Source organism: Oryctolagus cuniculus, chromosome 14, assembly GCF_964237555.1.
Source record: "Oryctolagus cuniculus chromosome 14, mOryCun1.1, whole genome shotgun sequence".
NCBI lineage: Eukaryota > Metazoa > Chordata > Mammalia > Lagomorpha > Leporidae > Oryctolagus > Oryctolagus cuniculus.
Genome location: NC_091445.1, coordinates 91,432,552 through 91,458,959, shown reverse-complemented (window position 1 = coordinate 91,458,959; position 26,408 = coordinate 91,432,552). Strand labels below are relative to the sequence as shown.

The 26,408-nt window shown below is 51.0% G+C and overlaps 1 protein-coding gene across 7 annotated transcripts in view; it reads right to left on the bottom strand.

Moving 5' to 3' along the window:
- SEMA5A (semaphorin 5A) overlaps positions 1-26,408 on the bottom strand; it is a 472,925-nt gene that overhangs the window by 158,567 nt on the left and 287,950 nt on the right. For all 7 annotated transcript variants that reach the window (XM_070056841.1, XM_070056840.1, XM_070056845.1 and 4 more), the window contains 2 exons: positions 19,606-19,704; positions 17,226-17,439 (listed from right to left, as the gene is read on the bottom strand). In XM_070056841.1, the coding sequence (XP_069912942.1) occupies positions 17,226-17,439; positions 19,606-19,704 (313 nt within the window). The remainder of the gene's footprint in view (positions 1-17,225; positions 17,440-19,605; positions 19,705-26,408) is intronic.

Sequence of the window (26,408 nt, the reverse complement as noted above, 5' to 3'; positions counted from 1 at the left end):
AGTCTATCACACAAAGACCTTCTCATGATTTAGGTGCCAAAGGCAGCCTGGAGATGGGACCCATAGGGTGAGGCTCAGCCAGGGCTGCACCGGTGACATCACACAGGCTCTGCGGTCCTGCAGGACAATCGGTGGCCCTAACGACCGACTCTGTAGAGACTAAAGGGATGGTTCATGGGAGGGTCCTATTACCTCGTGGCTATTATTATCATCTCATGATTTATTTTTATCTTTTAGAAGATTTTTTTAATTTGAAAGAGAGAGGGAGAGGGCGAGGGAAGGAGGGAAAGGGTGAGGAAAGGAGAGAGAGGGAGAGAGGGAGAGAGAGGGAGGGAGAGGGAGGGAGAGAGAGGGAGAGGGGGGAGAGAGAGGGAGAGGGAGGGGGGGAGAGAGAGGGAGGGAGAGAGAGGGAGAGGGAGGGGGGAGAGGGAGAGGGAGGGAGAGGGAGGGAGAGAGAGGGGGGAGGGAGGGGGGAGGGAGAGGGAGGGGGGAGAGGGAGAGAGAGGGAGAGGGAGGGGGGAGAGGGAGAGGGAGGGAGAGGGAGGGAGAGAGAGGGGGGAGGGAGGGGGGAGGGAGAGGGAGGGGGGAGAGGGAGAGAGAGGGAGAGGGAGGGAGAGAGAGGGAGAGAGAGGGAGGGGGGAGGGAGAGGGAGAGGGAGGGGGGGAGAGGGAGGGGGAGAGAGGGAGGGAGAGGGAGGGAGAGAGAGAGAGAGAGGGGGAGGGAGGGAGAGAGAGAGAGAGGGGGAGGGAGGGAGAGAGAGAGAGCTCTTCCATCCACTGGTTCATATATCAAATGGCCTCAACAGAGAGGGAGGGAGAGGGAGGGAGAGGGAGGGAGAGGGAGGGAGGGAGAGAGAGGGAGAGAGAGGGAGGGAGAGGGCGGGAGAGGGAGGGGGGAGAGGGAGAGGGAGGGGGGAGAGGGAGAGGGAGAGGGAGGGGGGAGAGGGAGAGGGAGAGGGAGGGGGGAGAGGGAGGGAGAGGGAGGGAGAGGGAGGGGGGAGAGGGAGGGAGAGGGAGGGGGGAGAGGGAGGGAGAGGGAGGGGGGAGAGGGAGGGAGAGGGAGGGAGAGGGAGGGGGAGAGGGAGGGAGAGGGAGGGGGAGAGGGAGGGGGGAGAGGGAGGGAGAGAGAGAGGGAGAGGGAGGGAGAGGGAGGGAGAGGGGGGAGGGAGGGAGAGAGAGGGGGGGGGAGGGAGGGAGAGGGAGGGAGAGAGAGAGAGCTCTTCCATCCACTGGTTCACATATCAAATGGCCTCAACAGACAGGGCTGGGCCAGGCCAAAGCCAGGAGCTTCTTCCAGTCTCCCACATGGGTGGCAGGGGTCCAGGTGCTTGGATCATCTCGTATTACTTTTTCTCAGGCCATCAGTAGGGAGCTAGATGGGACGTAGAGCAGCTGGGACGTGAGCTGGCACCCACTACCTGCCAACGCCTGCTTCCTCAGGACTTTTTAATGTCTCTTAGAAGGATTTGTATCTAACATTACCTCTTTGAATGAGGAGGAATGATCAAACATACATATCTCAAGCTTCAAGGTGATCACATTTTGAGGAATAAAAAAGCAGCCATGTTTGTTAAAGTAGCAAGGTATTTCACAGAAAGAACTCATGTTCATAGAAACAGCCTTTAGACATGACACACAGTGAGGGCAGGTTTTGGGCTGCTACATAACCACTTCCGCATGCATTCTGAGATTCTAGACCCACTCTATTGTGAACATGGTTTCCTCGGTTATAGTAGCAGCAACACGTGCTGCACAACTTCTGAGGAAAATCCAATTTCACATATTTAGTTAGACTGGATATTTCCACTAAACTCAAATGTAGGGCAGGCACTGTAGTAGAGTGAAGCCACCCTTGGGATGCCTGCGTCCTATCCAGCTTCTTGCTAACGCGAAGCTTGGGAGGCAGCAGATGATGGCTCAATGCTTGGTTTCTTACCCTACCTCTCGGGTGGAAGACCTGGATAGTGTCGGGCTTCTAGCCTCAGCTCGGCCCAGCCCCAGCTGTGGCAGCCATCTGGGGCAGAGAACAAGTGAACAGAAGACCAATCGATCTCTCTCTTTCTCTCCTGCCATTCAACTACATAAAAAATAAACTTCAAACAATAAAATGTGGTTAAAGGACCCCTGGGGAACTCATGTTCTTTCTCTGAGATTTCTAGTAACAGGCAGCCATGTTGATAGTAGACAGATACTTCTGTGGGTGTGTGTGTCACACATACGTAACATTGAGGGAGGTGTACGTACGTGTGTGTGTGTGTGTGTGAATACTCCCACCTACTGGCTGCATGAGCTTGGTCAGATTATTTAGCTGTGTATGGTGGTGTTTCAGTTTTACAAAGGTAGCAACAGTGCCCAACATTCAGTATCTCTGTAAGAATGAAATGACACTGTGTGTCATGTCTAAAGGTTGTTTCTATGAACGCATGTCAAGGACCTAGCAGGTGGCTATAAGTCATCAAAATACACATAATTTATCTAAAATAACTGCCTCACTTTATAAATTAATATGAAAACACATTGGGAAACATACCAGTATTACTTATCAAGCTAATTATTTGTCCATCATGTACAGCAGCTTAGGGCCCTTTGTTCCTTTTTTCTTAGATTCATTTTTATTTATTTGAAACGCACAACTGGAGAGAGAAAGAGAGAGATCTTCCAGCCACTAGTTTACTCCCCAAATGGCTGTAACAACTGGGGCTGTGCCAGGGAGAAGCCAGGAGTCCAGAGCTTCTTCCAGGTCTCCCACATGGGTGCGGGGCCCAAGCACTCGTGCCACCTTTCACTGCTTTCCCAGGCTCATTAGCAGGGAGCTGGATTGGAGCTGGAGCAGACAGGACTCACCCATATGGGATGCCGGCGTCGAAGGTGGTGGCTCTACCTGCTATGCCATGACGCTGGCCCCAATCCCTTGTTTTTTTTCTGCAAGTCTAAGACCAAACATGGTGCTGGGGACTCTGTTGTCTACTGTGCTCTGAATGACAGCCAAGCATGCCGGTATCCCCAAGGGGTGCCATGATGAGCTCCCATCCTGGGCACAAGGTAATTCCTTGGTGGACTGAAGGACACAGTCCGTGCCCTCAAACAGAGTGAGGGGACAAATGAGGCATAGGCCAGTGTGCAATGACACGAAGGGCTGTGAGGACAGGGGCAGGGCCTGCCACTCACCGAGTATCCTGGTGGCAAAGCCATTGTTAGAATCCTTGCTGTCGCGTGTGAAACACAGATCCAGCAGGGTTTAGTGCTCCTTCTTCAAGAGAATTGTAACCTGCTGAAAATGCGTGATGCTCCTGGATTTGCTGAATGGCACAGAGTCTACTTGAACGATGAGAACTTGCTGCCTTCTCCCTGATGAGAATTAGTGCTTCTGCACTAGCCTGGGTCCTGGCAGCCCCAAACTCCCACCTGAAATCATCCATCTGCTTGTCTACAGGAGCTTCATTAATCCGAAGCTTGTCTGAATGTTCCAGCCCAAGTGAGGCAGACTTGGATTTCTAGTCTGCTCTCCCCTCCATTCCAAGTACAGTCCCTGGCAGCACGTCCATGCTCCCACAAGGATTCTATCAAATCATCCATTCCTAAGCCCGATTTGTTATACATAAATTTCATGATTATTTGTGTACATTTTTAAAACAGAAAATTTCTATTTCTTGTGCTTATTTCTTCCTGATAGTTTAAACAGAGAGATTTGCTTATTAAGGATTAATAATTTGCAGAATTATTGATTAGTGCTTAGGAGTTTTATAATGGGAATATTAACTTGGAATCAGATATTTTAAAAGACTACAATAAAAACATGTAAGAACTGAAAGAAAATATTGAACTACATTACTCAGTTTTATCAAATTTGTTTCCCCAAAACTACAACAGCACAAGGTTACCTATGTGACGGATCCAGCTTTGTCTCCTGAATTGATCAGGGCCAGGGCAAAAGGGAAACAAAACCAGGAGGGAGCCAACTTCCCATCTCCAACTGTGAGTGACCAAGTGTGCACACTGACTGGGGTAAAATAAGAATTTCAATAGAGCAATATGGATACAATGGACTGAACAATGGAGAAGCAGGCATCTTATAAACAGGCCAGAAAAAATTACAGTCCAAATTTGGACACTTCTGGGAGGAAGAGGAAGCGGTGTTGAGAAACAGGCAGGACATCGGATGGGGCTGGGAGTGTCACCAGGAGGCTGCTAGAGTTCCAGAAAGCAAGCACAAAACCATCTACAGATACAGGAAAGGTCTACACTCCACATTTCTTCTGTGTGGTCACCCTGTGCAGATCTCCCTGTTACTCCAAGTACACTGTTGGCATCTCGGTCTGTAAGACGTGTTAAGAAAGGGCTCATTCAACCCCATCTTTTGAAATGTGCAATGTGAATCCAAAGGTTCTCAGTGACGGACTGGCAAGTACACTACTTGCAGAACCTCCATCCAAGGCTGGAAGCGGTTCTGTGGCTCCAAAACTTTCAGGCACTCAGAGCTTCATGAACAGGAACAAGGACAGACACATCCTCAAAGAGCACCATAAGAAGTGATTCCCTGGGGCCAGAGCTGTGGCGTAGCGGGTGGAGCCGCGCCTGAAGTGCCAGCATCCCATATGGATGCTGGTTCGAGTCCTGCCTGCTCCACTTCCTATCCGGCATAAAAACACAGACATCAGGAGAGAGAGGCAGGCCAAGTATGGCATGAGCATTTGAATGACAGAGTGTGCAAGCTTTGGGACTGTATCTGTTTCCAAATCCTAGCTCAACTATGTATCAAGTGCGGCCCTTATACATGAAGGAATTCTTTTGAGCTCTAGAGTGCTGGTCTGTAAAGTCAGGACGATGTACTCTCCCCAGGAGGGCTGTGTGGAGGGTGTGGGATGGGGTGTACATGGAGTCTCCAATACACCTGCATGACCTAGACAGGTGCTGTGACTCATCATTGGTGCAAGAACTGGAGGCGAGAGAGTCAGTAATCGGTGCACTGACAAGCTAAGGACAGGCAGAGAAGTCATTCGTTTGAAATAACACCTGGACCTATGAAGGGCTATCAGATCAGTGCTCAACAGAATTTCCAAAGCACACCCATCCCAGATAGCATAGACAAGCGATGCGATGACTTCTGATGGGACTTATAGGCCTAAAAATTAGAAAACAGGGGCTCACTGTGCTGTTATCATATGCCACGTGTTTTAAGGCCATGTCTGGTCACCACAGTGAGTTGAGTCTTCATCAGCTAGACATCTGAAGAGAGACCACTGTTCACAACGATGCCACTTCCAGCATCTTCCAGGCATTTACTTGCTACAATACAAAGCTAGGTTGCTGACTATTCAATCTATCTTGGTTTTTATTCTGGTTTTAAACAGCTTCATCTTTTTTCAATAAACACTTTGTTTTTGCTACCAAAATATACTCCATTCTCAATTCCCACTTTCTCAAATTTGTAACTATTTATTTGAGAAAGAGAGAGACCTCACGCAAGCTCTCACGGTCCCCAGGACAGAGCCCACCCAAGTCACCCCAGCCCAGCGGTGCTGAGGCTGTTGACAACTCGCACCTGCTCCTAGGGAGTAGCTCCAAGTTCCAAAAACAACTCTCTTTTCCACAACCAGAAACGCTCTCTGCTTGAGCCACACATAGAAGGCGTTTCTGCCTCCAAGTCGATCATCTTAGGTCTTCGGAAGGAAGACAATCGCATTTTAAGGACCTGAAAGGGTCCAGCTACAGCTCAAGCAACACCAGCAATGCATCTTAAACCAGAGGAATTTACGCCTGTGAGCAAGAGTTTTCTTAACTAGAAACAGAACAGCTCATAAACAATGACACGGGGACCATGACAACGCTTGTGGACCTCAAGGGCATTGGCTTCCATATGAGAAAATGGCTACACTCTCAGGAAGCTCTAGCGATGGCTGGGGTGGGCCAGTGGGACAGACAGACGTTCCGTCCAGAGGAGGAACCACAGCAGTGCCTGTGTGCTGGTGGGATTCTGTCCCTGCTGGGTTACTGGGGCTCGTTCAGCAGTCTGCTTGTCCAAGTTCCCCAGCGAAGTTCTCCATATACAAGCACTCCGTCCCCTCTGCACTCACAAACCGAACTTCTTAACTTCTTAACCATATGCACTTGTTAACTTCTAAATGAAATGCATGATATTAACTTGCAAACACCATTTTTACTTCTCTTCATGGGTTTATTGTTTCAATAATTTGACTGCCAGGCTCTTCAAGGCAGGTTTTTACAGCTTCTCTATTTTCAGCATCGACCATTAAATATTTATTATCCTGCCTTACAGTAATCATTTAATAAGGGTTATTAACGATTAATATTTTAATGCATTAAAGCTGTTCAAGTATTTCTCTAAGTACATAAATTTGTTTTAAGAGTGATTTTGGCACAGGGGAGAAATCTGATTTGGAGACTTCTATCCATTACTACATAACTTAGTGTTACAAATCCTTCCAGAACGTTTTCCAGTCAATCACACGGCCGCTGACGACTGATTAAACTGATAACAGGGTCTAAATGAGGTGGGGGCTCGAATGGAAGATTTTTTTCAAACATTTGGACCTGAGTCGGTTTCAAACATACAGATCTGCGGAAAAACTGTCATTTGTTAGATGTTTAGTCTTGGGTTACAACTAATAGGACAGGTTCCTTTGTTGAACAACATTTTTCATGTTTCTGCTGTTCATGAGCTTTGCTTATCTCTTATGCATTCAACAAATATTGGCGGAGCATCCGTGGAGTCTCAGATCTGGGACGCTGAGCCCACCAAGGTGGCACCCACACACAAACCAGCGTGGAAAGCAAATACATGAGTGATTCACACACTGTGCTGTCCAGCAGGCTGCTGTAACAAAACACCACGGCCAGGCTCTGCTATGGAACAGCCCTTACTCCTCACAGCTCTGACCCCAGGAGCCTGCGGTCAAGGTACCAGCAGCCTCCATGTCGGTGGGGGCGGCTGTCTTGTTCTCAGACGGTGCCTTCTCACCTTGTCCTTGGCGCAGTGGAAGGGATGATGGGTGGGATCCCATTCACGAGCCCCCCCTCATGACCGAGCCACCTTCCAAAGGCCCCAGCTCTTAACACCATCACACAGGGATTGGCCCACAGTCAGATCATAACATCCCTTCATTCACTGATTCAAGCAATGTTAATTGCGTGCTGACTGTATCCCCAACACCGCTGCAAGCAAAGGGAGTCCATCAGTGAACGAGACACAGCAGTTCAGCGATCAAGGGACTTCCATTTGACACTGAGCTAAGTGATCATGATGGCCAAGGTCAAAAACTAAGCATGGCGTGGGGGCTGCAGGGAGGCATGGCAGGGTCCCACGGGGAGGAGGGCATGCAGGCAAAGGCTATGAGGCCCAGAGGCCGCAGTCCAGGAGGACTACCTGGGGGAAGAGCGTTCCAGGCAGGGCAGAGAAGTCCAGTTCACAGACCACATCCTGCCTGCTGCCTGTTTCATAAATAAACTTTATTAGCACACAGCCACCCCGAATGTTTGCTTACAAGATGGCAGAACTGAGAGGTAGCGACACACCATAGAGACTGCAAAGCCGGAAGCATTTTTTCTGCAGCCCTTTATAGAAAAAGTTTGCAGGCCTCTGAAGAGCAGTGGAGAGCAGTACAGAGGCTAACGCAGGGGGAGGCCAGGAAGGGAGTGGGCAGCCAGCTCGCTGAGCTCTGGCTTCCTAGACAGGGGGCAATGGGGAGCTCTTGTAGGTTTGGAGCGAGAATGACCACGAACCCTGGTATCGTGGGTGTAGGTACAATCACACACCAAGCCAAGAAGGGATAACAGAGACCCACTGGAGTCTCCGAGAAAATGAGAATTCATCTAAAGCCACAGAGGAGGCAGAGTCAGCCAGGAAGCAAAAAACAAGGGAAGTGAGGATGGTCTATGGCAGAGGCACAGGGTGAGGAAGGCACAGTGCCCCAGAGGCGACACCTCGCTCCTCCCGACACCTCGTCTGCACACAGGGAAAGCTGTAGGCACGGAGGAGGGCAGGTGGAGCACAGCACTCGGGCTGGTGAAGACGACTCAGGAATACCAGAGAAGGCAGCCAGAGAGACACCCAGCCCGGCTGCCCTCTCCACTCAGACTGGACTGAGAGCCGGCTGCCCCTCCCACCACCTGGGGCTCCTGGCACAGGTGCAGCTGTGCAGACGGGACACCTCCTCATCGCACATAACTGCAGGTACTCCTGGAACTCTGATACTGGGTCTAAGAGATGGAGCCCGCCACAGGCAGGCTTGTGAACAGTCCCTGTTGTGCATGCTGGCTTTCTGGCAAGTGGGGTGGCAAGACTAGAAGCTTGGTAGGCCCTTTGTCAGGGCTGATGCCACCCTAGACAGGGCTGAAACTGATCCTGGAAGTATGAGGGGTCCCAAGAGGCTGGGATCAGAGAAGGGCCACTCAAGTCCTGAAGATGCTTCTAGTGTGTGTGGTGTCTGCCAAGCCTTCACCGCAGGACCCGGAGCGGGTAACGGAGCCGCTGCAGAACCTGGCGCAGGAGAGAGTGCTGCTTCCCCGCGCACCACGCTCGCCGTGTGGGGAGGGAAGTGCAGGGTCAGAAGCAGCGTAACGGAACATACTGTGCTCTGCAGGGAGACAGGAAGAGACAGCACCCAGTGGTCTGTCTGAGGCAAGGCAGACACAAGGTCATCTGTTCTGGCCCGGATACTGTCTGATTCTCATCAGAAATCGGAAGGCTGCATTGTCTGCTATAAAAGACGGTGGCCGGCCTGGAGTGGGAAGCTCGTGATACGGACGGGTTTGCCCACAACACGAGAAAGGGGGTTAAGATTGTGCCAGAGGCATCGTGTTTGGTGCGGCAGTCGCCATCAGCTACGACGCCAGCATCCCCTATCAGAGTGTTTGGGTTCAACTCCTGGCTCCGGTGCTTGGATCACTGCCACCAACGTGGGTGACCCGGATTGAGCTCTTGGCTCCTGACTGACTACAGCTCAGCCTCCACTCAGGCGGGCGTTTGAGAAGTGCACCGTGCTAGGGAGCCATGGTGCCTGTGCTCTCTTGCTCTACCTCTCAAATTAAAAAAAAAAAAAAAAAAAAAAAAAAAAAAGCAGAAAGAAGGATGGGGAGAGAGGGAGGCAGGGAGGGAGGATTGCTGCCAGAAAACAAGATGCATGACTTAAGAGTGCAACATTCGGGCCGGCACCACGGCTCACTAGGCTAATCCTCCGCCTTGCGGCACCGGCACATCAAGTTCTGGTCCCGGTCAGGGCACCAGATTCTGTCCCGGTTGCCCCTCTTCCAGGCCAGCTCTCTGCTATGGCCAAGGAGTGCAGTGGATGATGGCCCAAGTCCTTGGGCCCTGCACCCCATGGGAGACCAGGAGAAGCACCTGGCTCCTGCCTTCGGATAGGCGCGGTGCGCCGGCTGCAGCACGCTGGCCGCGGCGGCCATTGGAGGGTGAACCAACGGCAAAAGGAAGACCTTTCTCTCTCTCTCTTTCTCTCTCTGTCCACTCTGCCTGTCAAAAACAAACAAACAAACAAACAAACAAAAAAGAGTGCAACATTCGACATTTCTTGGTTAGAGCGGTATTGTGGGTTGAAATGTGTTCCCCAAAAGGCACGCTCATGCTGAAGACCTAAGCCCCAGTTCCCGTGAACGTGATATTTGGAAATACGGTCTTTGCTGGCGCTGGCCTTGTGTAGCAAGTTAAGCCTCTGCCTGCAATGTTGACATCCCATTTGGGCACTAGTTTGAGACCCGGCTGCTCCACTTCCAACCCAGCTCCCGGCTAGTGTGCGTGGAAAGCAGTGGAAGATGGCCCAAGTGCTTGGGCCCTTGTACCTACACAGGAAACCTAGAAGAACCTCCAGGCTTCTGGCTTCAGACCTGCCAGGCCCCAGCCATTGCAGCTATTTGGGAAATGAACTAGTGGATAGAAGCCCTCGCTCTCTGCCTCGACCTCTGTCACTCTACCTTTCAAATAATTAAAATAATCAAAACCTAAGAGGATAATTCACCTAAAACTGAATTAAATGTGGGGCGGCACTGCAGCACAGCAGGTTAAGCCACCACTTGGGATGCCTGCTTCCCATGAATGGGAATCTTGGGGGGCAGCAGATGATGGCTCAAGTATTTGGTCTCCACCGTACCGCTCATGGGGAAGACCTGGACTGAGTTTCTCACTTCTTTCTGGCTTCAGCCTGGCCCATCCCCCGCCATTGTGGCCATTTGGGGAGTGAACCAGTGGATGGAGGATCTCTCTCTCCTACTCTCTCTGTAACTCTTTCAAATAAATAAAAATTAAATCTTTTTAAAAAAAGTAATAGGGTCTTCGCAGACATAACCAAGTAAAAATGAAGTCATAGGGATGGACTCAGGTCCATATGAACAACAAGGAAAAACATTCAAACTGAGATGCACGGGAACATGGGCGTGTACAGACAGAAGCAGAGCAAGGATTCGAGGAATGCCACGTGCCTCGAGAGCAGAAGAGCAGGAGGGTCCTCCCCTAGCACCCTCGAGGGTGCATGGCCTGCCTGGCTCTTTGATTTTGGAACTTTAGCCTCCAGAACTCAGAGAGAATAAATTTCCATTGTTTGGAGTGACCCAGTCTGTGACATTTTGTCCTGTAGCCCCAGGAAACAAACAGAGGCTCTGTCCACTACGCCCCTGCAGGTGCATCTGAGTGAAGCAGCCGTGGCCGGCAACTGACTGCTGGCCAGTGGCTGGATGTGTGGGAGACGGGGCCTGGCCCAGTGCCGTACAGAATACAAACCTCATCAGCTGGCCTCCCTAAATTAACAGTTCAAGTCCTGGAAAGGGACTTCCCCAGTGCACACGCAAATCATCCCGCTCACAATGCAATCACCCAGCCAGAGTCCTGGCACCAACATCTGCCTGACCACGGTAGCTGCGCTGCCCGCTAGACCGCACCTGCTGAGACCATTTTCTCCACTCAACAGGGAAAGGTCAGAAAACCTGGACGGCGTCCAGAACAAAAGTGTGTGTACTGTTCAGCAGGGAGTTGAGTGGTGGCCTCCCAGAGGGCGCGCCCTGCTGACAGCCGGAGGCAGCACCATTGGGCAGCAACAGGCAGGTCCCCGATGTGCCTGGGAGCCAGGACACCGCAGGACCAGGCAAGACAGGATCTCCAGCAGCGATCAGCCCTGAAGGGCAGCAGGGGCTGTGCAGAAGAGCAGGGGGAGGCTTTCAGCGCAGGGGAGAGGGTGAAAGAGGAGGCTGTTCAGCTAGCAATGCAGGAAGCACAATCCACAATGTTCACTCAGTTAGTCAGTCCACAAACACTTCTTAACCGCCTACTGCCCAGCACACCGTGCATCCAACTTGGAGGCGTTCATAGTAATAACATTTTTCCATGAATATTGATTAGAAGATGGACTCTAAAATCCATAACTGTTTCTGTAATTGTCCTATTTTATTCTCCCAACTGCTGGGCCAGGCTGTAAGGTATGGTCAGTTTGCATTGGTTAAGTCATGAATCCCTTCAGGCAAGTCAGAACCCTGAGGGCTGAGCCTGGACTTGGCCCCAGATCTGCCCGAGTCCTGCCTCTGGCTCCAAGCTCTCGCCACTCAGAGAATGAACAGAGCACAGCCCTCCACCATGAAGGGTCGGCAGTGCAGCCAGGACACTGCGCTACAAGGAGCGAGGGAAGTGGGGAGGGCAAGGGACAGGGGGCCACAGGCTGGGGAAGCCTTGGTGGGGGGACAGCAGGGGGGCTGGCAGAGGTCACAGGGGCTTCTGATCAGAGCCAGGGTCTCCAGAGGGAGGCAGGGGATCACAGTGCCTGGGGGTGACGGGAAGCAGAAGGCGCAGAAGGAGGGAGAAGACCGGGGAAGATGAACGGCATCCACAGGCCAGGAAGCAGCGGTGGAGGCTGGGAGGAGGCCGGCAGCCCTGGCTGGCCAGGTCCAGGCCCTACAGGTCGGTTATCCGCCCGTCTCTGCAGGTTCACACGGTCATCGTGAGGACCGAGCTGCCGGCACCACGAAACCAGAGATTGCACAGGAAACTCCACATCTCTGACTTCTTGATAAACAACAGATGCAACGCCGAAGCTGGGGCATGAGGGCCGAAGGCGGCAGCTCCCAGGTCCTGGAGAAGCTGGAGGCAGTAGAGGGGGAGTGGGCGGTGGTCCAGAGCAGCTGGCTTCGCTGAATGAGGCACAGGTGGGAGGAGGGAAGCGCTGTGGTTCCCACGGCCACAGGCAAGGTGTGCAGAGCCGTGGAGGCCCCTGCAGGAGTGGGCATTCTCCTCTCTGAGCAGCGGAAGACACAGAAACGTATTTAGGTCCGGGCATGACAAAACCTGGGTGATAATTTTTAAAAAGTCACCCCAGGTAGTCTGTGGAGCTGGCCCAGAAGGGCTTTTGTGGCACTTCTGATGGTAACTGAGCACCCCTTGTGCACGGGGTGTGAGGAGCAGGTCTGGGGGTCCTCCCCTACTTGGGCAGGGCAGGACTGGGGTTGAACAGGTCTGGGGCGCAGGGGCAGGGATCCTCTGAGGTGAGCAGGTGCCCCTCTCATGAATGGCCGAATCACCGAACCTGTTCCAGGCTGAAGTGTTGAGATCTGAAGTCCCAACCCCAATCCCAACACCCCAGGATGTGGCTGTCCTAGGAGCCTGGATATTGAAACAGGTGATCAGGTCAAAAAAAGGTCCCTAGAGGGAGCCATCATCCAGTCCCCTCAGGGTCCCTTCAGGAAGATGACAGACAGGCACTCACAGGGGAGAGACCCAGGGAGGAGACAGCACCCACAAGCCAAGCAGGCAGGCCGCTGGGGAAGCCGGCGTACTGACGCCCCATCTTGCACTTGCAGCCCCAGAGGTGTGAGTGCGGGCTGTGGTTTAGGCCACCCAATCTGCGCTGCTCTGTGATAGCAGCCATAGCAGGTTAGTGCAGGGCCACACCCAGAACAGGAAAACCAAGCGACACACAAGAGTGGGGCTTGCTGACCCTGGGGCACCCAGCTGACAGTGACCACTGTCAATCTGGACTCTCAAAGACCTGGATGTGCTCTTATGTGGGCAGGGGCTCCATGGGGCAGGATGGTTGGGAATCCAGGAAGACCGTCCAGTGAGCAGGATGGGGAGGAGGGCAGGACTGAGGCCAGAAAGCCTCGGAGCAGTTCAGGGATGGGGCTGGACCTGAAGGGGCACTGGTGGAGAGAGTCAACACACAAGACTGAAAAGACGTGGGGGGGCCGTGATGGCCACCCTCAGGAAGTGGTGAAGGCCATGGCCGCTCCTCACGTGGATGCTGTGGGGAGCGTAGCTGCGGCAGGTGCAGTGGGACCGGGGGGTGGGGATGAGCAGCACTGGAGGGCTGGATTCAGACCACCTTCCTGTTTCTCCACAATGTGGGGCAGTCACAGAGGTGCTGGATGGGGGGGGCATCCCCCACTCCCCAGGTTCTTCCTAAAGAAGCAGGAAGCCCTGCCCCCCGGGGCAGCCCTCCACAGATGCCTCCGTCCTACTCTCCAGGGAGCTCGGTCCAGAACAAACTCAGCTCTCGTCTCTGCAGTGTATGCCTCGATTCTCAATGCTCTCAAGGCAGAAGGGCTTATTCAGTGGGTCCCTGGAGACGCAGCGGGGGACAGAGACTTTCCTGGACACTGCAGGACTAAGGGTACTTTGTCTTTAGCTTGCTTAGCTTCCTTTGTTTGTTCTTATTTAAGAGCAAGGCAGTTCTCACAATGAGAGAAGAAACACAAGACCATGGCAAAAATGGATAAGGCCATGATTTTGAGCAAGAAAATTACTGCAGGACACAGACATGAACCAGCTGTGAGTCACAAATGAAAAGAACGGGTACATTTAATAGGCTGGGGGCAGGAGACCCCTGAGGTCCACCACTTCCTTGTGAATTCTGCTGGGCCTGCAGGGGCTGGGTGAGGTCTGGGGTGGGTGGGAGAGGCAGTGAGTGGGAAAGAATGGGGGTCGCGGGAGCACCTTCCCCGGCCACGGCTGTTCCTCCCACAGCAGGGCGCCTCGGCAGCATCCTCCTGCCATTGATCTATGGGAGCCCAGAAGTAGAATCCCCCGGGGGTGAGCTTCCTGGGGGGCCGGGTGAGGGTCAACCGAGTGGAAAGAGGAGAGGAAGGGCCTGAGACAAGAGGGACTGCAAATGAGCAGAGGAGACACCAAGCGTGGATTCCAGGTAGGTCAGGGAGCGTCACCATCCCTGTGTCCAGGCCTGCCAGGGGCCAGAAGCAGAGCTCCAGGGACTCCGGAGGCCAGAGTCTGTCCTGGGTGGAGGAGGAGGCAGAGAAGAAGCCCAGGGCCAGCGTGGCGGAAGCTGTTTCTGAAGGCTCAGCGGTGGAGAAGGTGCCAGGACCACAGGGAGGGGAAATGAAGAAGACACATCGCCTGCAAGCCCCAGGGAGCCCACAGGTGGGCGTGCTGCTCCCTGCTCTTCTGGGAGGGTCTGCCCGATGTCAGCGGGCAGGGGAGGGGGTGATGCCCTCCAGGGAATGGCCAGTTAGGCTGACACCATGGGCTGAGCCCAGGCCACCAGAGTTGCCTCCACAATGATTCCTGATCTCTGCAGCTCTCAGACGTTCTCTGTTAATAGTGGCGTATTTCAGGAACCCGACACATGAACTTCTCTGTGCAACAAAGAACAGCATGTTGGGTGGCATCTGGGCACAGCTGGCTGAGCCAGCACTTACGAGGCTGGCAGCCCCTATCTGAAGGCTGGTTTGGATCCCCATTAGCTTTCTGTTAAGCAGAAAATAGCCCAAGTACTCGGGCCACTGCCTCCCACATGGGCGGCCCAGATGGAGTCCTGGCTTCAGCACGGCCCAGACCTGGCTGTTGCAGCGTTTTGGGCAGTGAACCAATGGGCAGAAGATCTTTCTCTCCATATTGCCCACTCTGTCTGTTACTCTGCCTTTCAAATACATAAATAAATCTTGATATATAGGGGTGTGCATGTGTGTGTACATGTGTGTGCATGTGTGTATACATGTATGTATACGTGTGTGTGTGTGTGTGTGTGTGTGTGTCCCACCACAACCACAACCACAACCAGCTTGGGTCTCCTCCTTTGCGCAGGACAGCACCCAGGTCTCAAGTGGGAAGAGTCACACCCAGGAAGCTAAGGAAGCCTCACCCTGGAACAGCCAGGGTCCACCGAGTCACAAGGAAGGAAACACGCAGCATTGCTAACCCTGCTAGGATCCAAACCACGTTTGGGCACTTTCCAGGTGTCACTTTTGGGAAAAGCTATCACAATCCTGATTATTTTCTATGTTGCTTTGGCAAAAACTCATTGCAAAGTCTGGTTGGCAGGGGAAGGAGGTGAAATCTATTTAGATTTCCGCTGGACCCTTTGCTCAGTAGTAAAACTAGATAAATAAATAAATAAAACCATTCAATAGAAAAAATGTATTAAGCTACACAGATGAGTTTCTGGGCCCAGAAGGGACCATCGTGGAGAGCAGATGGGTTCGGGGGAAACCAGTTCAACAGTGGAGATGCCAGTGGGAAGAATCCGGTTACGGCTTCCACCAGGGGAGAAATCCACACCGCCCTCCGGAAACCACAGTCACACACTTGCTGGAGAGTCTGGACCAGGAGCCGATCTCGGGGCCCCAGAGGAGTCCTTTAAAGGCAAACAGCGCTCCTTGGGTTGAGTCTGTCGTTTGCAAAACACTTGCACTGTGTATATTTACACAGACATGTGAGTGCGCATAGCTGATGAGCCTAAGCCAGGGTGCTCACTAGGGGAGATTTTCTCCCCCAGGATATCTGAGAATATTTTTGTTGTTGCAACTAAGTAAAAGGGGCGTGCTTCTGGCATCCACTGGTATAGGTCAGGGTGCTGTTAAACATCTTGCAATGCCAAGGATATCCCTCCCCCAACTAAAGACCGATCCAGTCCAAAACGTCAACAGTGCTGAGGCTGAGAAAACTCTACATAATTAGCTTATACTGGGCAAAAGGCCACCGAATCTTTGCAGAACTTGAAATACCAAAATAATAAACTTTAATACATCTACCGCAAGATTTTATTATCTGTAAGAGCTCTCAATTAAATGCCTGCAGGCACAGATTACACTTGGCATATCTGCGCTGCCTTCGTGAGCCTGCACCTGCGGAGGCATGCACGTGTGTGTGTGTGGTCGCACTCACACGTGCATACACACACACGCAGGTGGCGGATGTCAGCCGGCACACACCAGGACTTGTATGAAGTCAACCCCAAAGTGACGGTTGGACTTTCACTGCTTAGCTGTCAGGTGCTGGACCAGAAAAGAAAGAAGCCTTAGGAGGGTTTCTAATTGCTTAGGAAAATCAAGAAGGACACAAGAAATGTGGCTCTCCTTCCAGGGGACATTGCCCCATCTGAGTGTAACACTGGAAGTTACAGCAGGTTCACGTCCTTGAGCAGAGTGGCCCAAGTTCCAACCTTACTGACTGCAGAATAAAACACTGAACATTCTCAACATTTATTTTTGGGCTGGTGAACTGATAATTTTTTTAAAAAAAATTAATTTATTGAAGAGGCAGAGAAGCACAGAGAGAGAGAGAGAGAGAAAGAGAGAGAGAGAGAGAGACAGAAAGAGAGAGCGAGCTCCCACCGGCGCTTTCACTCCCCACATGGCTGCAATGGCTGGGGCTGGAGCCAGGAGCTACAAATCCAGCTCTCCCACATGATGTCAAGAACTCAGCCAGCCACTCGGGCCACGGTGGCTGCCTTCCAGGGAGTCCATTAGCAGAAAGCCAGACTCATGAGCTGGAGCTAGGAATCAAACCAGGGTACTCTGATATGGGTGGGATGCAGGCCCATAAATCTGTCTTAACTGCTAGGCTAAATGCCATCTCCCACACATATTTTTTTTAATTGTTAAGTTATTCAGGGTTACCATCAGCCAAACATATTATACACAGGGTCTGCAAATTTCACAAAATGTTGGTAATTTCCATTTATGGCTATATAATAAAAAAGAATGCATGCAAGTTCATACACATCTATGACACAAAAAATATTTCCAAGGCCTCAAACAGTAATCGAGAGAAACAGAACCCAAGCTTCGCTTTAATCGGGGATCATGTCGACATCAGCCCTGTCTGCACAGGTCATCACCTCCTGGGTCTTCCCCTCACCACCACTCAGCAGGATACCCCTGCACCGCTTTAGAAAGTGAAGAACACATTTGTCTGCGTAAAGTGGGCCACAGCACCGACTGCAAACCAACAAGACGGAAAACTGGGAGCAACCGGGTTCTTACCATTGAGCCACTTGGAGTTGTACTGCGCCGTACGGAGAGGTGGCAAAACGCCCAGGCTTCGGTAAATGGCGGGATCGCGTCCCGGGAAGTCCATGGCCGTGGCAGCGTACAGCTCCCCGTTGGCCGTGAGCAGCGCCGTGGAGTTGTGCTGGGGGCTGTAGGGACAGCGGGCCATGCCACTGATCTGGTCGTGGATCTCCGTCAGGTTACTCAACTGTGGGCGAAGATGAGGGAGACCCCAATTATCCTGCTGAAAGCCCCTTTCCTGGCGCTGATGGTCACAGCAACCCTGATGCCAGGGGACATCTGTGCCCCAAGCTCCGGGGCTCAGGACAGACAGTGACATGCCCTGCACGCTTCCCCTGCTGAGTGCAGCCTCCTGTGCACGCGGTCAGAGAATCCCTCAGCCAGTCTGTCTCTCATCCCGTTAGTTACGGAACCTCACAGCGGTGAACACCCCAGAACAGGAAGACTACTGCAGGTACGGCTGTGATGTGTGCACAAGTGCTACACATTGTCGCACTCTAACACAGAAATCACTGTGACCTCACCATTTATAGACATAGAAATGATAGAAGCCACAGTGCGGAAGGAGCCATCGGTGCCTCGATACAGGTGGGTGAAGCTACCCGGGACAGCCACAGCAAGGGATGTGCACGTTCACCACAACACAGCCCCGTTTCCAGCACTTTTATTCTATTCCAGGTCCAGGAAGCCACCAGGGTGGCTTGCAGCTTCCCCACTGCTCATGAGACAAAGCCTTTGAGTACTGAGGGCTCCTTAAGAGAAATGGCTTTGGTGGGTGTGAGCATTTAGTGTAGCAGTTAAGTCACCCGGGTCCCTCAAGGCACTGGGTTAAGCCACCACTTGCAACAGCAGCTTCCCATTTGGGAGTGTCCGTGAGCCCCAGCTGCTCTGGTTCTAATCTAGCTCCTTGCTAACGTACCTGGGAAAGCAGGGGGAGACAGCCATGGGTTGCGGGCCCTTGCCACTCACATGGGAGACCAGAATGAGACGCCTGACTCCTGGCTCTGGACTGGGCCTGCCCCAGGTGTGGTGGCCACTTGGGAAGTGATCCAGCAGATCTTCCCCAACCCCTGGCTTTCAAACACATAGATGCATATATAGATCTTTTTCAGAAAAGATACCTGCGTCTCTCATTGAACTACCCTGCTTCAATTCCCAGCTCCACGTCCCTACTCCAGTTTCCTGCCCAGGCACGCCCAGGAGGCAGCGATGATGTCTCCAGCCCTGGACTCCTGGCACCTGCGTGGGACCCTGGGCTTTGCCTGGTGCAGCACCAGCTGCTGTAGATATTTAGGGGGTAAAGCGAGGGACAGGAGCTCACTCCGGGTTTGCGTGTTTCACTCACTCTCTTCTCTGTCTCTCACTTCCTGTGTGTGTGTGTGTGTGTGTGTGTGTGTGTTTCCCTCTTCTGTCACTCTCTCAAATGCATTAATTGATTGTGAAACAAGAACAGATTTAGTTCTTGACTCTTACGTTAGGGAGAGCAGTGCCAGAGGGTCAGACAGCTGAAGGTGGACACCTGCTTGCTGTGCGGCAGTGACCCAATCTCTGCGTGTGTCAGGTTCCTCATGGATAAAACACAAGCCCAGCGCTTCTCGGCTTTCGGCTAAGATCAAGTGTAGAACACAGGCCCAGGAGAGACCCTCACGGGGCACACCAGGGGCTGCCTGGCTGCACTGCTCTCCAGCCAGAGCAGGACGTGGGGCTGAGCTGCCCTCTGAGCACTGCCCCCACCCTCCTCCTCCTCTCCTTACAGCCAGTGGCCGGCTGTTAACTTGATACCAGGGAAAAGTAAACATAAGATTTTCAACAGGAAATCAACATAACAGTATTTCCTCATTATATTCCTCCAGGAAGATTAAATTAAGACCCTGGATTAGAGGAGTCCACCCAATGACCCCGCCAGGCCACTGCGGAGGGACATGCACACTGACAGTTCCTCTGCCGGTTACAGCAGGAAATCAAAGGACGCGGGTGACTCTGCCTTGCCTGGGGCTCCATTCATTTTATTTCTCTGGCACGCTTCTTATCCAATTTGTTATATTTTCTTCCTCTAGATTGTGATTCGAGACCCTTTTAATATTTAACAGTATCTCTACCCCAAAGCAGGATAGGAAGAGAGATGTTTATGATTAATATTTTGGGATGTGGAAGGGGAGGAATTCCAGTTTAAATAGTTCAGAACATATTTAAATATAATTACGTAAGCTGCAACTCTTGCCTATTCTTTATATAATTGACATTCCTACTAGAAATAAATCAATTACTTATTCAATTTGACAATGAAATGTGTCTAAACCTAGGGCTTTATTGCGATGTTTGAAGACCCATTGATGTGCAGACAAAGCCATACCGAGCGGCTGGTGCAGACAGGTGTGAAAGCGTTGGTCCCACAGGTGAACAACCGGTCGCCGCCCACCAAAAGCACCCGGATGTAGTTCTGACATTCCTCCTAGGGAAAAAAAAAGTGCGGAACATGGTCACAAGCCCTGGGCCAACAGGAATGGTGAGTGTGTATACTTTCTAAAAAAAATTAATTATCGATTTATTTGGCCAAACAACTGTTTTCTGTTCTAGTGATTCCAATTTTCAATGGTATGAACTATCATTTTTTAAAATTTTTTCTCAAAATGGATTTTTGAGATAACATTTTAAATTTATATTATAGTCAGAGGTAGAAGGTTACCCTAAATAAAGAGTTCAGGAAATAAGAAGCGAAAGGACTAGAGACCAGCACTAGATGGGCAAGGGCTATAAACAACATTTGGCTAATAGATCGGACATTGACCACTTTATAAAAATAAACTCTCCAATATTAACCAAGAAACGCACAGCACATGGGGTCTGGCCAGCCAGGTGGGTGTAGCCCATGCTGCAAGGTGCATGGCGACTTGGCTCTCAGGGCACATGAAGTCTGCAGACCTGGATGCCTTGGTACACAGTCCCCTCCTCCAACACAGGGAGCCCCACTCTTGAGGAAACATTGAGTTTTCCACGCCCAGCGCAGCCGCACGGCCTGACCACGACAGTGAAAAGTGACAAGATATTTGGATTTGCTTCCTACACACAAAGGGCAACATCGAGGGTAGTAAAACCTCCCAACTTTAGCACTAACAGTAACTCTCCATCATGGCGGCCAGAAAGACTGAAGCGAACCCTGCCAAGACGCAAGGCAGGCGTGTAGGCAGGAGATGGATTCGGGAAACAGGGAAAGGCCCAGGGTGGATGAGAGGTTTATTTTCTCTTGATCTCCTGTGTTTTTGTAGCTGGGGAAAGGGCAAGGGGTTCTGAGTGGAGAGAGCACAACAAACTTCAAAGAGTCTGAGTCTCCCCTCCCCCCACGGGGGAGGCCCCCGGGGGAGGGGTGGCCAGGAACCCAAACCCCAGGGCAGAGAGAGGCGCAGCAGTTTGCCAAGTCCGGATCCTTATGGGGATGAATCAAAGTGGGGATTAAGATAGGAAAGCCCAGCAGGACTGAGGGGCACCGCACAGGGACATCTTCCAGAACACCGGGCTGAGTCTGCCCGCAGGCCCTGGGGTGGGGGTGGGGGAGCAGGTGCAGTAATGACCCCACAGTGAATCCTGGGATGGAAAATCACAACCAGCGGAGGGGGTGGGGAGGAGTGGAGGTTTGCTCTGTTTTCTTGTGCTGCTGTCAAAACTCTCTGAAGAACCAGACAAGATGCAAAATAACTTCACATAAAACATGTAAGCCAGATCCCACACAATGTAGACGGAGCAGAGGCTGTCACCTAACATGAACAGGGCCAAGGACGAGTTCCTCCAAAAGAATCTTCTGTGATCTCTCGGCTGAGCTCTAGGGACCTGGGGAAGGGGCTCAGGGGCCTGCGGGACAGCAGGGATAAAACAGTCAGGAAATCAAACGCATCCCCCACTCCGTGCAGGACAAACTGCTCTGACACCCCCGCAGGCCCAGCACCAGCCTGATGGAGGCCCAGAAAGCTGCCTGGCCCATGTGACGATCGGGACGCAGGAGCTTTGGGGAACAGGTAGAGCAAAAGCCACTGGCAGTTTCAAAAAGCAGGAGAAAAAAGGACATCAAGGAGGTATGGGCGTCGGTTCGGGTCCCAGCTGCTCCAGTTCCCAACTAGCTCTCTGCCAATGGCCTGGGGCAGCAGTGGAGGATGGCCTAAGTGCTTGGGCCCCTGCATACACTTGGGAGACCCAGATAAAGCTCCAGGCTCCTGGCTTTGGTTGGGCCCAGCTCTGGCCACTGCAGCCATTTGGGGCGTGAACCAGCAAATGGAAGATCTCTCTCTCCTTCTGTGTCTGTAATTCTACCTCTCAAATAAAATCTAAAAAAAAAAAAAAAAAAAAAAAAAAAAAAAAAAAAAAAAAAAAAAAAAAATTCAAGGTGCTCATGAAATTGAGCCTACAGACAGTACCTCGATGCTGATGCAAGATACCATCTGGCCCTACTCTCATAGCCTCCCGCCCTTGGCTTAAAGTGTCCTTGCCCCGCCTTTCAATGGCACCAAAGTTAACACAGGATCAGGGCACTGGCATAGCTGGCCCTACAAGGTTCTAATCACCATGCTCATGAGTCAGCTGTTACCCCAGTAGGTAGCACCTAATGATGACTGCTTCAAGGGGGCTTGTTTAGGGGACCTGCAGGTCTGGCAGGAGAGTTCCAGGCCCAGAGCAGAAATCAGTCAAGCAAACTTGACATCATAAACATTCCCTGAAGAGTACAGCACTGATAATCAACCATGAACTTGGACACGAACTGAACACGAAATCCAACCAAATAACCACTGTGATTCCAACCAGCCTCTTGTCGCTTGGACGGAGGCCAATGTGTTGCCGCCCCTATCCTTTGCTACGCTTGCTCTTGACTCCCACTTCCTTGCAGCCGCTGATGAGCCCAAAGCACCCTCTTCAGCTGGATGGTGGCACTACAGACCTGAGTCCGCTACCTCTTCATCTATTGATAGGCTAAACGTTCTCTTTCCTTTATCCTCAAACCTGGTCCACATTTAATCAGCACCACTGGCAAGGACCAAGCTGTCAGTAACAATCAAAGAGGCCATGCAGAATCTTCCAAAATGATGGAGGATGGACACAGGTCTCCAGGATCCAAAGGAGCTTATGATAAATAGAACCCAACAAAGGTAATGTTCTTGTTAAGCTCAAAGTGATGCACAATGGAAATGGATGGGGGGGGGTGGAGGAGGAAGAGTGGGGCTGAATTATCACCAGTGAGGCCAGGTTAAGGTGTGATCGATCCCAGCATTCTACAAGATCAACCCCTGGAGGCAGATGGCACCTGTGCCTCTTCTCTATCAAGAGTTAGCTCTGGGCGGGTACTGCAGTGTAGTAGGCTGAGCTACCATCTGCAGCACCAGCATCCCATATGGGCACTGGTTCGTGTCCAAGCTGATCCTCTCTAATCCAGCTCCCTGCTATGGCCTGTGAAAGCAGTGGAAGATGGCCCTAGTGCTTCGGTCCCTACAGCCAAGTGGGAGACCTGGAGGAAGCTCTTGCATTGGATCGGCCCAGCTCCGGCCACTGTGGCCATTTAAGAGTGAACCAGTAGATGAAAGACCTCTCTCCCAGTCTCTCCCTCTGTCTGAAACTCTGCCTCTCAAATAAATAAATCTTTAAGAGAGTGAGAGTGAGAGAGAGAGAGAGTGAGAGAACAAGCGAGAGTTGAGCTCACCCAACTGCCCACTGAGCTCAGCTCAGCCCACATTCCTGTCCCTACTCCTGTGATGGTTCACCATGTTTAATTCACAAACCGTCTCATCTGATGTAGCAGCACATTGGAAGCGAATCCTAAAAAAACTTCTTAAAAAAAAAAAAAAGTTGGGCAAGTTCAAGGAAAGCAAATAAAAACAAAGAAAAAGAAAAAAGTGGGGGTATTTAGCATGGGGGCAGAAGATAAATTTAGGAACCAGAGAGTGGAAATTAAGAACTGGAAGGCATGGCATAGGCAGGCTGTGCTGCAGTTCGTCGTCTTTGGCTGGTGACTCCTGAGACTCACCCTCTGTAGAAGATCTACCGAAGGCTTTGTCCATCTTGGCTACACATGGGGCCTTTCCTGATTTATCCAAATCTGTGTGGTATCATCTCTTAAAATAACATAGAAATACCCACAGGAAATTCTCTTATTGATTTCTCCTACACAGCAGATTATTTAAATGCCCATGGCTTTCTTTTCTCATTAAACAATCTTTTACTTCTAACCCATATCTGTACCTGGCAAATGAGGATTTAACGAATTCTGCTTCTCTGTGTCACAGTGCATATCTGCAGGGCCCCTAGCAGCCTGCTGCCACGTGGGTTTTATCCTTGGCAATGAGACTCACCTGTCCACACTGCCAGAACACCATTGATCAATGAAACCACCCAGGTGCACCTGCAGTCCATAGGCTGGTCAGCCTGTCACTCACATCGAGGCGACTCTTGTTTAATGGACGGCCAGCATGCAGTAGTTACTGACGAGACCAACCAATGCCCACTGGATCTCAAGAACTCAAGGCGCTAACATCAGGACAGAAAACACATCCTAGGGCTCTCTTCTTAGGGATTTAACTGCTTTTGCTTTACGGGGTTTCTTCTTCTTTCTATTTTCCATACAAGTATGTCCTGCCAGAAAAAAGATTGTGTGACTGTGCACAGATGGCCAGCAGCCAGGCACGCGCCTCCCCAGCCCATCATCTCTCAGCCCAGCCACTTGGGGGAGGAGGGATGAGGGCGGGAGGCCTGACTGCCTCTGTGTGAATCACAGCGCTCCTGGTGAAGGCACTGCGTCTTCCTCCATCACCTCTGTGCACATGCAAGGTGCTACAGAGCAGCGACTTACAGGGACTGCCTGAGCCTTCAAAAGTTGAATGGACACAGCCCAAGTTACGATTACCAGGTGACCCTTGAAAAACCATAGCATTCAATCAGAGTGTGTCTGCGTGTGTGTGTGTGTGTAGAATATGTACATACAATTATATATATATATATGTATGTATGTATTTCCACACTGCAGATGCAATGTGCAGTTGTTCATGGGTATTCATGGGGGGATCGGTTCCAGGATCCTCCAAGGATACCAGAGTGCACAGATGTTCAAGTCCTTTACATAAATGGTATAATGTTTGCACAGTGCTATGTCAACTGTCCTGTGCACTTGAAGTCGTGTCTAGATCATTTACAAACCTAATGCAATGCAAATGCTAGGTAAACCGTCTTCAGACTGAGTTGTTGAAGGAAAGATCACAACAGCTGACGTCTGTGTGTGGCCTGTGCAGACGCAACTCTCAGAGGCCTAACGATAGCGTCCATGATGCATGGTTGATGGAGTCCTCTCCGATGCAGGACCCACGACACAAAGAGCCAGCTATATGTAAATACATAGGGATAGTACACACACGTATACAAGTATGTATTGTATGCTGTACGATGTATGAGCTCAGAGAATGGATACATTAAAGTAAACTATCTGCATACTCTCACTATATATTTTCAACTGAGCTGATTCTATGGGAATCTTACTTGAAGAGCTCAATTAAAAACAAAAACTGGCATTCATAATCTGCGCAGGTTCCTCACCTTTTCAAGCAATTACACAGAGCAGAGGCAGGGCTAGAGCATGCTGCACACACTGATTGACACACAACTTCCAAAGCACCAGGCACTTGCAGGGACAACACCAGTTTCTGAGGCACCGTGATGCCATGTTTGCTCCTCTTCATCACCCTCTACCAGCACAATTTGACAAGCTGGGAAGGAGGACCACAGGATACAGCAGGAAGAACAATACACAGAGCCCTGGAGTCCAATCAAAACTCTCCCACTAACTAGCAAAGTAATTCTAGGAACGTGGCACCAAAACCCCTCAAATGAGATCATGAACAAGGACCTTTTGACAGCTACAAACCATAATACCAGAATAAGGCAGCTCTTTCACCCCGCGAGGAACCAGCTGTGTGGCTTGTGTTAAGACTCCTAAATGTCATGGAGGGAGGGCGTCACTTAGACAAAATCACAGACAAGGGACTCTTGTTAGATGATGAGAGAGCTGACTATTTGTGTTTAAAATAATATTTGTATAAAGGACTTTTAAATGGTTCTAGAATCCTATTGCTATAATGCCTTTTCAAAAAGAACTCAATACAACAGAGTTCAGTATACTAAGCTTGCAAATGTATAAACTGTCTTTACCCCTTTTACGCAGGATGCTTAAGTCACTGCAAGCAATGTAATAACCTCACTCCAGTGTGAGAACTGAATTTTCATAACCAAAATGCAACGGGGGGGGGGGGGGCTTTGCAAAGACTTGGCAGGTTCAGTCCCCATCATCTTTCTGAACCCAGTCCAAATCAAGGCTTTAAGTAACTTTTCTTGTAACTCCAACAGGCTACACATAAAACGATGTTTGTGTCTGTCAAAGAAATAGCAGGCACATAAGAGAAAACTGACATCTTTGCACCCCTCGGAGAAGCAAGTGGGTGCAGGCAGCGGGCCCTGTGCAGGTCTGGCCGCCCACATCCGTGCATGGCCTGCGACTTTGCTGGGCACGAAGAGGCCGCACGTGGGGGTGGCTAGCACTGCCCATTTTTCTTAGGCTAGGAACACAACAAGTTCAGTTAACATGCCTGGCATTTTTCTCATTTTTGAAATGTCATATTGTGTATTTTTCTTTTGATTCCATGGAGAAGGGGAAACTTTGTAATTCTGTCTGAGTTTTCATAATACTGCAGCACAAACACTATAAAATAGTGGAAGAACTTGAATTCTCCTTAGGGAAGTCTAAACTCCATTCCCCCAAAGAGAGAGTATATTTTGGTCAAATTTACCATGAGAAGGTTATCTGGTATGGCCCAAGGAACTGTCAGATGAGGGAAATTTGGGTTGCATAATTCCGGAATTCCAAGGCCAGCCTTCCAGTGGGCTGTGCATGGACCCCACCTGAGGGTTACTGTGCCAATTACCATTTTAAGAAAGCAAGACAGACACCAAATAAGTAAAGAGACCTTGCCCAGGAGCACAGAGAACACTGTTATCACCCACCATGGGCCAGGTTACAGCACCACCATGATCAGCCCCCTGCTGAAGCCACTGCATCACCACCACCAACATCATCACAATCCTCATCACCATCACCACCATCACCACCACCATCATCATCACCATCACCACCAC